This window comes from Zonotrichia leucophrys, chromosome 3 (assembly GCF_028769735.1).
Source record: "Zonotrichia leucophrys gambelii isolate GWCS_2022_RI chromosome 3, RI_Zleu_2.0, whole genome shotgun sequence".
Taxonomy (NCBI): Eukaryota; Metazoa; Chordata; class Aves; order Passeriformes; family Passerellidae; genus Zonotrichia; species Zonotrichia leucophrys.
In genome coordinates, this window is record NC_088172.1 from 94,863,413 (window position 1) to 94,878,653 (window position 15,241).

Below are 15,241 nucleotides of genomic sequence, written 5' to 3' on the forward strand. Positions count from 1 at the left end.
TCCCTTAAACATCACACTGAAAAGAAACACATGGTTTACACTAAGTATCTCAGAAGCAGATTCAGAAATAGATGTCTGATTGGCTTTCAGCAAGGCTATCAATTAAAATAAAAGATTTTAGATGTAAAAGCGGCTTCAGAAATGATACACATACCGATGGAGAAATCATGGCACATTTCCATTAAACAGAGAAATCCTCAGCAACAGTACCACTCTTAGTAAATAGAATAGTCACTTTAGTGACTATTTGGTTTCTGCTCACAAAAAGCATGCACACAACTTTAAGATCTGTTTTAATTAGTGTTTGTTCCAAAATCCCCTTAGAAGGTTGCAAACGTTAAAGGGACTTCATTTTGATTGGCAATTCATATTGCCCACTATTTAAGACACCTACAGTTTAAACAAATTTTTTTTTCAGGACCATAATGAAGATATCATAACTACAGATATTTTTAGTTAATAATTTAGATGCTGGAACATGTAATATAATCTATGAATGATTTATAATTTTTGGTTAATGTTTGCTATGAGTACCTTCATAGATTGAGTTAGTGGATTATATTTAACAGTCCCTTTAACCTTAAGTTAACAGGGTAAGATTATTAAACAGCTGGTACTTCTAGAAATGTATAGAAATTATTATACAAGGTATGCAAATATTACTCTATATTTTACTTTTTAAAATTTGTTTTAATTTAGTTTTACTGAAATTTATTTTTTATGTTTATTAGTGTTACAATGAAGCACTACTTGGTTATGTTCAAATTATTTTTTTATTTGAAGTTTTAATCAATGTTTTTTACCTTTGTCGAGTAGCCATTCATCAACTACTCGACCAAGTCGATATGGAATTCGCTGTCTAGCAATCGCCAGGCGCTCGTTATCATTGTTTCCTTTAAAGTTTAAAGAGACATTTCATTGGTTAAAATCTGTAAGGTCAAAGGTTAAAAGTTAATACTTAAAGCTTGAGCTATACAGTTGCCACATGATTTTTTGAAATTTGGAATTTTAAAAAGTGCTACCTAGAACATTTCATGGTTCAGACTTTTCATTCATTCATTTATTTTATTTTAGCAAACAAAATTATTCCTATGTTAATTGAAAATTAGAAATCTGCATTTGAGCTAGGTTATTAAACTTATGTTATAGACAGACCCAAAAAACAAATTTAAACATCATCGAATGGCTTTACAAAAAAATGATAGTTGACCTCAGGGTTTTGTCTTTTTTGATGTTTCTTATTAACTAGTTAAACATGTTCAGGTGAAACAGGTTTAAGTTTTCAAAAGACATCCAACCTCTCACTCCAGGTTAGTCATTTAAAGAAGAAGAACACAACTCTTAATCACCATCTAAGGCACACTTACTTCTTCTGTCTAATAATAGTCCTGCTGTAACTTATTCCTAAGCAGAAAAAATACAAATTTCTTCGCTTCATTTAAAAAAAATTCAGAGATTCAAATACATGGTACAGGACAGACCAGGGCATTCACAGTTTGTACATTTTCTTAAGACTCCTTGACAATGTCTTGAAGGAACACCAAGGCTTTGACAAAAGTGACTTGCTGAAAGGTAGCCTGGTTCTGAAACGTGCAAGTGCTTTAAAATTTAGCAAGAGGCCATCTGTGGTGGGGTTTCATAAGTTAAGAACTAACCAGAACCCAGCAATGCAAAGGACAAAGTTGTCATATTTGCCAACTGTATCTATTCTCAGTCAGCGCAGAGATCTCTGACTGCTTTAACTGAAACAGTGAGATAAAATAAGGCTGGCACAGTCAGAAAAATAGCAGATGAGGAATAATTCGCGAAACACTTTAAATACTTATTTGTATTTATAGTTTTTTGTGTTTGAGTGATATAGTTGTGATCCCTCAGAATACCACTTAGAAAGTTACTTAGGAGAATGGCAAACCTAAATATTTCCTTCAATGCGTAGGCTTTTGGAGGCAGCAGAGTTTTAGACCAACAAAATCTTTTTCTTTCATTCTATTGGTTCATATTAGTAAAGAATCTGAGAGATAAGAAGGGTAAGATTGGTAAAAAGCAGTTCATAAATCACGTCCAAATACAAAATCAATCTTACTGGCTGAAATGTGCATATTTTCTTGGACTTCAAAACTCACCAAACCAACTGAGAAACCAAGTCCTGTATCTGCAGTGGAAATGTAAGCACACACTGCAGTAAGCCCACATAGTGCTCAGAAAGATATGTTCTTGAGCTAGAAGGATCCTACTGCTAACTGTCAAACAGAAATATTACCCAAATTCAGGAGAGCAGTGTTCCAGTTTGTCACAAAATTACAAGCCATAACAGGCTCGCAGGGAAGAGTCAGTGCAATAGCCCCCAAGAATTGCAAATGAAACCATGGTGGTTTTATGCAGATATTTATTCTACAGTGCAGAGAACTGCTATTTTCCATGTTTCATGAATCCCTTACTTGGTTTAGCATGGACATCATTCACCATGCCAAAAGCTGACCTATTTGCTTTTGTGGAGATGGCCTTTTCCTGTTCCTTCCCCTTCCAATATCTAATCATAAAATGGTTGGCATCATTGTAAGGGATGTTTGAAGATCATCTCATCCCTCCCCTCTGCTATGAGTAAAGACACCTTTCACCAGGTCAGGTTGCTCAAAGCCCATTTCACCCGATCCTGAGCCCTTCCAATGATGAGGCATCCACAAATTCTTTAGCTAACCACAGGGGATGGTTCCACGATTTCTCTGAGTAAATATAGTATGTGAACAGCTAAGTGCATGTCATATTAAAAACTACATGGACACATATACATATATATAAAATATACACATTATGTTTTTATGTACATTTCTCTCTGTTCTCAGCTTTTATATGTATTTTCCATAAAACAGGACTGAAACTGAACATCAAACATTTTACAGAAACTTTCCCTTTTGTACTTCTCCAAGAAAGTGAAAATTTAGAATTAAACACATCACAACACAACCACTCTGATGATGTGAGAGTACAGAAAGTTTTAATTTTTTTTCTCCTGTTTTGATCTTTAAAATTGTTTCTCTTCATCCTGGCCTCCTTTTCTTACAGCAAACTTCCTGTGACTGAATGGAAATTTGAGAAGTACCAGAAAAAAAACTCAATAAAAATGTCATGTGACCAACACAAGAAAAAAAAAAAAAAAGAAAAAAAAGAAAAAAAAGAAAAGGAAAAGGAAAAAAAATGTATGGTCTTACATGTTTCTGTTCTGGATTTGTATCTTCCACCAAAATATGTGTGTATATATGTATACCTAAACCAGTGAGGTAACAATTTATATTTTCAGATAGTCAGTTAGTTTTAACACAGTTATTTTTTCAATAAGATATTTTGACAGTTTTTATTGGGGTTTTATCACTTGAGTCACTGAATAAGTGAGAGAACATCCTATTTCTAAATGGTTTCCCTAACTTACAGTTAATGAATCATGAGTTTTAGTTAGTGTTGCCTACACTTTTTTTTTTTTTTTTTTGCTTATCTATATTTTAAAAAAAATGGGGGAGTGGGTGAAACTCTTTTGTGTCATTTATAAGAAAGGCTAAGTTGTTCAGAAGAGGTCTGTGGGCATAAGGAATACATTAACATAATGGAAATAAGTCTCATGGATAGAGATCATCATTCACTCATCAGTTTCACACACAGTTACTCACTGGATGCCTTTCATGAACAAACTCTCTCTAGTTCCCAAAAGGAAATTATGGCTAAGTGTTCACAACTGCCTATAGTGGGGAGGCATTAAACTGTGTTGATTATTCACCCAGTGGGTGCAGATCAGGAACATGTGGTAAGAGAAGCCCCTGCAGCCCCCAGATGGGATCCTCAGTGCTACTGCAACTCTCTGTTGTAATTCCATGACTAACATGGGATTTATCCTAGGCAAGGTCCACTCTTACTACTCTGCAGCTGCTCCAGAACATCTCTATGGTGACCCTGGAAACTCCTCTGTGAACTAACAGCATAAATTTAATCTTGGCCAGCTTATACATTTCTTTGAATTATTTCATTAAAACATACAATATATATGGTTTCTGAGACTATTATAATGTGATTCTGTCAATAAATTATGTTTCATACTAGCTGCAGCAGTCCTGCACCACTGGGAGCAAAATTCAAATGAAAAGCAAGAAAATAACAATTTGATTTGTAAAGGTCACACAAAAAAATAATTGCTGATTACATTAGCCCATTCCTCATCAGAGGAAAAGTGCACTGTGAAATACATCTCAATTTGGCACTATTAGGTTAGCTTAAGTTCTTCTAGTATACAATATAAATGGAAAGGTTAGAGGGAAATGGTGTGGAACTTATCGGGATTTAGTTTCAAGGAGAACACATGGATTTAGTAATGACGAAACCAGTAGACACATAACAACGACATGAAAAAAAAATAAAGAACTGAAAATAACAGAAAATCCATTAGAAGCAACAAAAATCCTATTTACTGCATAACGAAAAACACACGTAGTTTTAATAACTGATTCTTCTCAAACATCTGGTTTGGGTCATACAGCAAATCTGGATAGACACAGTAAAACTGTATGCCTTTCCCTCATCTTATAATCTCATCCCCAGTAGAGAAACCATAAATACCACAGAGACTGTTTTCCTCAGGAGTATTCAGTTCACGTTTTTCTACCTTCCTTTATTTATGCTTGTTTTTACCAATATGGTGAACCAAAAGGAACTTCTTCAGTACAAACACTTCCAAGAAGGTTAATAAATTTTTTCATGCTCTAAATAAACCTGCAGCTTTGAGATTTTATTCTGTTACCCATCAGAAAGATTAAGTGCTCTGGCAGGGACCCTTTCAATCGTAATTCATAAAAAAAAAAAAAAAAATCCTGATGTGCCTAAACTCTAATTGTAGACAGCTATGTGACTATCCAGCATTACTCTTGCGGGCTCTATGGCCAAGATTTCTTTGATTAAAAAAGCTGGGTGGAAATGATTCACTCAGGATGTGCACCGTGACATTGTCTAACCTGATTGAATTCTAGATGGCTTCATTCTTCTGCCAAATACACAATATTTTGTCACAACAGAGTGTTAATTCCATACTGGCAGAAAGGCTTCAAGGGAATAACAATAATTCCAAAGAATCAAGGTAAGCAGAGAAGAGCAGCAAAGGTCAAATCTTTGAGTCAGAGTTAAATCTTGTGTCACAACTGAGAAGAAGCAGTCCAAAAAAAAACTTTAATCATACCTTTATATCTATAGGTCAGCTGGGACAAACCAACTATGTGAACTTCCCTAATATGTATTTTATCCATCCTGATTTATTATATTGTCAGGGCTGGAGTGTAATTCTATTTTGTGCTCTGAAATAAAGGTGTCAGTTATTGATGTGAAATAGCAGCATCCTTGAAAGGGAATAAGTAAGAAGGTTGAAAAGCGTGAGTCTGTGAAGAGCAAGCTAGACTAGAGAGCATTTTCTTTGAAACAAACCCTTTAACAGAATACAAATTCACATTGTTAGTCCCAGTGATCTGTTAGGGAAATAAATAACAAAGTGATGAAAGCAAGGTCTCTCTCCATTTATAAACAACTCTCTCTCCCTGGTTTTGCTCATCATGATCTTGACACTGCTCTTTCTGAATCATGACTCCCCTGGCATCTTCAAGAGGAAGGCAGAGACCACATCACTCCTCCAGATGCAGTTAGGGATGAAATCTCACTGAAATTTCTGTTTCATGGCATGAGAGGAAGCCACAGCAGCTCAGGGTGGGATATGGGGGGCAAACAGTCCACAAACAGTTTCACACAGCCAGGAAATTAAATCCCAATCTCAGTAATGTCCTATACTAAAGTTCTTTCATTGTGACGGTGGTCACAGGGGTCTTATGTTGAAGGAAGAGACAAGAATTTTGGCTCTATGTTCAGAAGGCTTGATTTATTATTTTATCATATATATTACATTAAAACTATACTAAAAGAATAGAAGAAAAGGCTTCATCTCAGAAGGCTAGCTAAGAATAGAATAGAAAGGAAAGAATGATAACAAAGGTTTGTGGTTCGGACAGAGTGTCTGAGCCAGGTGTGCTGTTATTGGCCATTAATTGCAAACATCCAAGATGGGCCAATCACAGATCCACCTGTTGCATTGCACAGCAGCAGATAATCAATGTTTACATTTTGTTCTTGAGACCTCTCAGCTTCTCAGGAGGAAAAATCCTAAGGAAAGGATTTTTCATAAAAAGATGTCTGCGACACTTTCATACCATCCATTTCCATTATTGTGCACACATTGCACAGCATGAGTTGCATGGGGTAGGCAACAGGTGTAACTTCAGCTCAGGAAGTCACTGTGTTAGTTGGGGACACTGCTCTGACCTCTGCTTTTGCTGACAGAATTGTCTAGCCAGTGCTGGATCCAGGAATGAGCTCTGGATGGATCAGATGAAGGTGTATGTCCTTTCCTGCTGCTGAAAGATGTCAGGTCTCTTTGTAGCAGTCGAGGATGCAGTGGTCAGTCTTGAAGGTGTTGTATGAGGAATTTCATACCCAAAAGGTTGATTTGGGCTTCCTCCAATGCTTGGAGGGAAGGTAGACACAGAGTTGCGGAATGTGACTATTTTGTACAAACCTTACCATCAGCTCAGTGAGAGGGTAAAAGTGAAAAGAAGCTCTTAAGTTAGAGAAAGAACCTGTACAAATAAGTAAGAGCGCAGCTCTTCAATGTCTTACCTTCTCAAGAATATTTAACCTAGAAAGAGAGAAACCACCATGAAGTACCACTTTAAATTTTGAAGTGCCAAACCTGGCAAGTTCATACTAAATGACCATAATATAATATTACCCTTTACACCCTACAGGAACTCCCACATTCCTTATAATGACTATTAATCATCCAAAGAGACTGTTTGCCCACAGAATGACTGATAGCAGTCTTCATAGAAGAGTGAAATCTCTCACTAGGGGCTTATAGCACTGCTAAAAACAAAGTAAAACTCAGATTTGCCTTTAAGATTACAATTACCACTTCTATTGAAAGATATCCATTTGTCTTACAGACTGTACCAAAACATCTTATTCACCTGTAAGCTCCTTATTTCATGCTTGAGTATTAAACAAAGCAAATAATATTTTTACAACTTTCTACAGGATTAAACTGTGAACTCTCATTAACCTCTCAGGGGGAGAAGTTGATTTCACTTCAAATCAACTACCTTCTGCCCTGTTTTTGTTTTTGATTATTTTTCACTGGATTAATTACTAATTAAATGAAGAGTGTGCTCTTCCTGACTCTCACTTCCTCACTATAATGCAGTGTCTCAGTTTGTGCAGTGTTGGAAGGCTTATTTTGAGAGATTGATGTATTATATCAAAAACAAGCAAGAGAAGATGAAAAGCAACAAGAAGCAGATAAGAAAACATAAGACTTGTTTGATAAATTAAAGGTCATATTTTGTTATCTGGAGTTTTACAAAGATCCTTTGTACTGCCTGTGTAGTATTAAAGGAGCTAATATTATAGGGCTGCTGCTAAAACAGGCAGGACAATTGATAGAAATCATTGAAGAGGAATGAATTGTTGTAAGTATGGTACCATATCCCACCTTACCCCAAGAGTGACATTTTGCAGATCTCCAAGGTAAAAGGACTCTGAACTGTTTCTAAATCATAATGTCAGAGCATTTAAGGTTACTTTTTCTGTAAGAATTTAACCAAAAGTTGACTGTAAGCAGTTTCTTATTCCATAGATTTTCAACAACTAAAAAATGGAGAATGTTTCAAGCCTATTGCATTGAAAATTAGCTAGATCTGAGATAGCAGCAACTGAGGGTGCTCTACTGACTTTTTTCCAAGCAGCAATCTAGATGATCTCAATTTCATGCTAGAAAAGTGGTGCTTATAGAAGGTCTCTTGACAGAAACAATATATTACATAAATGAACAATGGCAAATGGGAAACACTGTGCTCAGCTCTCATTTTAAATTCCCACTGGGCTGTAACTCCATGAATATCCAGTATTCAGGTAGAAGACATCAATAAGAAAGGACTTATTAGCTGTGTGGTAAGTCTCCTAATTAAGTTTAATCACCACATAAATTCTGAGATCAGAATAAGGACAAACTGCCAAAGGTCATTGCTCATATCCTTGCATTTTATTGTAGTCAGTGAAAGGTTTTGGAAAAATCTATTTTTCTCATAAGTTATTTGTGGACAATTTGCCACATGAAAAGTTATCTGAAACAATTGGAAAAATCTTCTGGAGTTAAATCCTGCTCTTGGTTATGTGGTTGATAAGAGAAAATGGAGTATTGGGCTTCAGTTTGATCTCCAAATCTGCTGAAGTAGGACTGCTTTAGCAGACTGTTCAGGGGCAGTGCAGGGCACAGATAAATTCATGCTCATTACATGCCCAGATCCATAAACACTGTATGAAATCCAAAGCACTCAGCATCAACCTTCATCAACAGCACACAAACTAACTTCACTGCAGCATAAATTTTAAAGATGTTGATTTCATGTTCTTTGACAAAACATGAAGATGCTGGAGTTAACACCTATGTCCCAAAGTCCTGGGACATGCAGGTGCTTTGTCACACTTGCTGCACCTGCCCAGGCTGTCTCAGCTTGTTCTCCTAGGGACAAGCATAATTACACACAAGCCAACAGGAAGAAAACAGATGTCATTGTTTGGACCAGATTTTGCCAAGCAGAAAAAACCAAATGTGCCCATATAGATGGAAAATAGCATTGAAGAGATAAAAATCTGTTCTGTGTCAGCAGTGAGGGCAAAAAGAAAAAAAAAGAAAAAAACCTAGCCCGTGGCCAAAGCAAGCTTGAGACTTTCAGTTCTGTCCAAAAGTGGCATTTCAATTTGTGTATTTAGACCTTGCAGACATTTTACTATAAAAGAATAATCTATTTCAAATGGAAAAGTTTAAACTTGCACATATAATGCTTTTGGCAAGACACAGAAACAGAAACTGTAAATAATAGAAACAGATGCTCACTGAGATAAAAGCAAAGGAGTGCTTTAGGACTGCAGAACTACAAGAAGACCACCACCATGGAAAAGCATAATGGCTGTGAGTAGACTCCCTGAAGAGGTTTAATCTTATCTGTTAAAAATTGAAATTATCTGATTTCCTACTTATAATATGTTTTTTAAAAAATCACTAATAATTCCCCTGTAAACTAAGATGTGTTGCATATCATTTTAACTTTTTACAAAACGGAGCTCATTTTCTAATAATCTGCACCATATTTCCAGTTAGCTAAGGTTTTTCTCCTTGTGATTATGTTGTATAAATATATATATATGTTTGGTTTGGTTTTTTTTTTTTTTTTGATGTAGTACAGCCTAGAAAACCAAGAACTACTGCAAAGCATTTGATTTTGTTTTGAGATGGAAATTTTGAAGAACATTTCACGGCTCAGATACTCTGAATTTCCCTATTCAAAACTCTTCTATATTTCCCTTCTTGTATGGTTTAGGAGGCTCTCAAGGAAAGGGAAGCCTGGTTACCATAACACATTTATCACTCTCCTGATAGCTCTGCTTCCTGACTTCTCACACTATTTGTTTAAAAATGGGACAAAGACCCACTGCTGGGTAAAGACCTGTGTGGGGAATGGGCAGGAGAAGGGCTGCCAATGTTGGCACAAACCACATTCATGGAAAGTCCATTTGAGTGCACCCTATTCTTTCAAAAGTCCATGAAGACACACTGAGCATTGAGCACAGAAGCAATTCTCTGGTGCCTTCCTAAATCACGGCCTGAAACCATCTTTGAGCAGATCTCTGCTGGCACGTTTCCAGGTGACAGATGGTGTCAAGGAAGCCCTGGGCCTCCAGAAAGGAAAGCCAGTGACTCCAAAGCCAGTCCTAACACGTGTGGATCCTGCACCAGCTAAAGCAAGATATCCCTGTGCTTTAGGCTCTTGCCCAGGACACACTTTGATACGAGGAGCTGCTCTGTTTTCAAACCTAACTAGGCCACATCTTGGATGGGCAGTGCAAAACCAGCAGCTAACTTTTATGCAGATCTAAATTTATTGGCTTGATTTTCAGAGCAAATCTGAACTGAAACATCAGAACGCAGAAACAATCAGTATTGAATTATTTAAGCATATATGAATTTGCAAGGAAATAGATTATCAGTATTCAGCTGTCAATATGTTTAATTTTTCATTTTGTTTTACAAAAATCCATTTGGTGATGCAATATCCACAGTGTAGACCTGACTTCTGTTTTGAAACACTTATGAAATGTTAAATGGGAAAAAGATCAACTTTAGAAGGAAAATAGCTCTTTTAGCACGATTTACACATCTACTTTTTCTCAGGGAACCACTTGACCTTTTAAAAACATACTGAAACCCACCATATTGAAATTAAATAAGGCTATTATCATCTTTCCAGCTTTATGAACTCTTGTAGCTTCTCTAACATGAAGCACTAATGCATTATTAAATATAATGTATTATGCTATTTAAATTATTTTTATTTCTAAACGATGGTACTGAGCAAAGTGAAGTATTAAATAAGCATCTAATTCAAAGCAGATAATACACTAACAGCTAAAATGGGCAGATGACTTACTAATAAAATATTAATTCATTCCAGCTTAATAAGCATATTTCAAGACAAAATTCAGGCCTCTGAGCAGGAAGGACTACATCAGTCCATCAATCTACTGTTCATCATCAGCCATGAAATTACTGGCATGGGCTCAGTGGATTCCATGGGAAAAGGAAGCTGCCTCCTGTCCTTGCTTTTATTTCTGTGTTCACAGATTTGCCACTGCTTCTAAAGCAGAACACTGAAACTTAGAAAGTATGAGGCTGAAGTATATTCAATTAACACTGAAATATGTCTAACTGCCAGGGTGGGTTGTTACCACCAATAAAGCACAAGGCTAAAATGGGATTCTGACAAGGACTGGAGTAACATCCCATTTTGTTTTCTGCACAGAACACCCATGGTGCTTGCATCCACAGAGCTATGACAGATAAGGGAAGAGCAGAGGCAGCAGATTATTTTTGACACACTCCTGCAGCATGGCTCATCTCTCCAGCTCAGCTGGAAGGGCTGCATGCAGGCTAACTCCATGGAATGCTCTTTAACTAAAGTCAGCTACTGCAAAAATTACATGCAACAAACTGTGAGCTATCAGATGGAATGGATAAGCCAGCAGTTAACTAAAAATCATTCCTTACAGGAATTTATCAGGGTTTATGGATATATAAATATACCAAGCTGAAAAAGAGAAAGATAAGTGTTTTATTAGGGTTTAAGTAATATTTCCAGTATTCTCTTTCTGCTCTTTTGCAAGTACATTCTCAGTTTGATGCAATAGGACTGACATATTTAAGGTATCACATAGCTTTTGATTAGCACAGTAATGTTTCTGGGTATAGAAATGATGCCTGGAAACTTTTAGTTTTTTCCTACTCTGACTTTAATTCCTGGAAAGTTACTGCTATATCAGCATTATGAACACAGTGGTGCCATAGCAATATTCTTAGAAGTGTATTGATAGTACACTCCTAAGACAGAGCACTAATGTCAACTGCACATCAAAGGATATGACTAAAGCAGGTATTCAGCCATGAAACTATTCTTTGGTTAATTTATAACCAGCTCAATCAGGATTTCCAGGGAACCACCTTCTCCTGATGTGATGACACACATGAGGTAAATCTCTCAGAAGTGAGCACCAAGGCTCACTGTTGAAATTCTGTGCTCATTTCTTCCATGAATTTCTTAGCTCTGGTTACAGCTTTCTAGGAACGGCTAAAGAGCACTGTAAGCATCTACTGGTTTTTTCCTCCTGAAAGCACTCAGGCTGTAATCAAGTCACTGCACAGTTTTCTTTTTGACAGTATAAATCACTTAAGATTGTGCCTCTCTGGGGTTCTCATTACACACACACACCAATTTGTTTTCTTCCATAGAACCACAAACCCCAGGTACAGACTTTGATACTTGTTCCAGAGCTTGTTTCAAAGTGCTGCAAAAGGTGCTAAAATCCTCCCCAGTTCTTAATGCTTTAGCCTTTTGTGCCCACAAAGCCATTTCCATGAACTCCTTTTTCACAGCCTAGTGTGGTGTTTCATGTGGAGAAACCTGGAAGATGAGACCCCCACAAGAGTCTTCTTGGAATTCTATTTCTCCAGGATGCTGTTTGCATTGCCATAAGCTTTTCAGAGCCAGTAGAGAACCCCAGTGGTTGAGGAAGTTCCAGTCAGTGAGTGCCCCTCCCTGAGAACCATCAGTTTTATGCAATGCTGAGTTTATTACCTCAGGCTGACTAATGAAAAATTAACTACGCTCACTGCTCACCACTTGGATGAGGAATATCCACTAACTTTGGGACTGAAAATGAGATGTGTGGCTGTGATTTGCAGGGTCCCCAAAGTCACTGCCACACTGCCCTCTGCAGTGCTGCTCCTCTCTGATTCTAATTTGGCTCTTGGAGGATGATTTTACACAAAGGATACCAATGAGCCCCAGAGAACTTAATAAAAGGGGAGGAGGAATGCTGAAACTGAGTCTGAAACCTCTCTGCCCAAATCCTTCATATGTAACATATCCTATCCCAGCTTTCTGGAACTGATAGTGCAGCCATAACTGAGTTTGCAGAAACTCACTTGAATTTACACGAGAGAAGCTCCAGGACTGGGGCCTAAAGTGAGATGCTGAAGAATCCTTTGGTTAAAAATTGCTATGAGGCAATTACCAAGCTCCGAAAATGAGAGTGTGCTTTCAAGATTGAGCCCTGTACCCAGCTACAGTTATATTTTTAGCACCATTTTTTTCTTTTGCAAAGGACATATTTACTATTCTCTCCCTCCTGTATAAACTGCAATTTAAAAAATTTAAACCTCTCCTCTATTAATGCCCATCAGATCTGTAAAACAGGAAAATCAAAATTGTCTTTATATATGCTTAACCTTGATGCTAGTGTTTCATTCATTTTTTAATGTCCACTATACCCGATGCTGCACCAGAAAAGCCATTTAATGCCTTAGAAATAGTTCACTGAGGAAAATAAACCATTCACATCTCAATTAAACCAATTTCTAAGAGCATAATTTCACTGCCTTTAATTCAGTTAACTTCTGCATGAAAGGGGCTGAAATTAGGATGCCCTTTACAACGTTTCATGCTTCTGATGCACTGAGGGATATTCAATTTCTGCTTCAAATTTATTTGAAAAGCTGTATACTACACAATCTGCCCCTTGTGAAGCGCATGAAAGTTCTAGGTTATATAAATCATACAAGGTTTTCTTTTTTGACAGGTAGGATAGACTAAGAAAAAGAAAACAACAAAAAACATAACTATACTTTGGCTTAGCTATACACTGCTAGGGTCAAGGTAGCTCTTTGAAACTCCTGAAACACACTGAGCTTAATTGTATATGCATGCTATAATACAATAGAAATTGTATTGTTGCAACTAAGGTGCAACATTAACAACAACATTAAGGTGCAACATTAATCTCAAATCCAAAGTAATAAATAAAAGAAATGTTTTGACAGTGTAGACGCTGCAGTTGGAAGATGTTTTTTGTTTGTTTTGGTTTTTTTGAATAGCAGGGCTTAAGACTGAAGAAATCTAATGACACCACAAGGTGAAGAGATGGGTGTGCAGCTTCTCTCCCATGTTCACAGGGCACAAAGGGGAGAAAGAGTCTAAAGAATGTGCATGCTCATGTGTTCCAGACAGCAATGATTTGCATCCTTCTGGATACCTGCTTAATGCAGTTCTCTCTCAGGAAAATATATCCAGGACAGAGCAAGTTGTTGTTTTCCCTGCTGCAGTATGAATTATAGTGACTATTCCTGAATTAGTTAGTTTAATGGAAGTTCTTATCCTGCAGACATAAAGCACCATACTGCTGTCACACCTCATGCCACCAGTAAAATATATTGGGGACACATGCACGAATGTGCCCCAAATAAAAATATACCTCATCTTCCGAGAGCACCTAAAACACAATAGCACTGCAGAGAAATTAATTTTGTTCTCCATATGATAGATTGTCTGGTTGGAAGGCTCAACACCACATTGATTTTCTCTGTCCTGAGAAAGGCTCCCACTGCAGACTGACTCCAGGCTTGCCCCAGAGGATAATGGAAATAGAGAGCACTGCAGGAGAGGCACACAGCGTTGTACTCTGCTCCTGCATGCTCAACCAGCCCCTGGAGCTTCAGTGGGAGCTCAGAGTTGGCACATGAGTGTGCTCATCCAGGGAGGCATCTCAGGACAGGGGCACTGTCACAAACACACCAACTGCAGTGCTACACAGAAATCATTCCAGTGGGGTGAGGGAATCATTGGTTTGGCCCAGAGAGTGACACGTTATATAAAGGTCTGTGTAATGAGATGGTTACAAACCCACTGGGGGCTGGAAGGGGAGAAAAACAAAGGAATCTGTTCAAATCTCTGCACTGACAACACAGTCCTGCCCCTGGGAAAGAAAAAGAAGAACGACGAATTTCTTTTAAATCACTGATGCCATCAGAGATACCAGCATTATATTGTTAAGGAAACTATGCAGCTAAAATTCCTTGGGGAAGGGCTTGAGTAAATTGTTCTCTTGACTGACAAGATGCTAATCCTCCATTTCTAGCTTACCCTACTGGATTGGGCAAGTATGATGCTGCATACACAGAAAACCTATGTCAAGACAAACACAAGTTTGTAAAAGAACCTCTAGATACTGGCAATATTTCATCTTTTGTGACCTGACTTTTGGGAACTGTTAAATAGATAAGGGTTTCCTGACAGGGTGAAAGGGACCAGCTGAGACAGATTTGCAATGTCTCATTCTTAGATCTGGTTTCATTCCCATTTTATTCCTCTAGCTTGAATCCCTGGAGCTTGTTATCTTCAGAAATTCCATTTCCATATCACCCTGTGCCTAATTATGGAAAGCAGGCATTGGCCCATCCTCTGCCAAAAGACACAAAAAGAGCACATTTCTGTTTCTTTCAGTATTTGAAAAACGCTTTTCTGAATCACTGCTCATTTGACATTTTCTTTCTCCTTCCATTGTGCCACCTTGCTGTATCTAACTGAAAGGTGTTATACCTTCTGTGATCAAGTAATGACAACTGTGCCACACATTTTATCAAGATCTGAATTTAATTACAGGATCTAACAAGCCTAAGAAGGGATGAGCCTTTGTATTTCACCAGGATATCCAAGACGAAAAATAAAGGGGGGGGGGGGGGGAATCTGTCTGCAGAGTCAGAGAAGCATTATTATAT

The 15,241-nt window shown here is 37.5% G+C and overlaps 1 protein-coding gene across 33 annotated transcripts in view; it reads right to left on the reverse strand.

Moving 5' to 3' along the window:
• NRXN1 (neurexin 1) overlaps window positions 1–15,241 on the reverse strand; it is a 681,984-nt gene that overhangs the window by 97,944 nt on the left and 568,799 nt on the right. For 23 of the 33 annotated variants that reach the window (XM_064709384.1, XM_064709383.1, XM_064709376.1 and 20 more), the window contains one exon: window positions 804–893. The exons of the other annotated variants lie outside the window; for them this stretch is intronic. In XM_064709384.1, coding sequence (XP_064565454.1) covers window positions 804–893 — 90 coding nt within the window. The remainder of the gene's footprint in view (window positions 1–803; window positions 894–15,241) is intronic. 33 annotated transcript variants of the gene reach the window in all.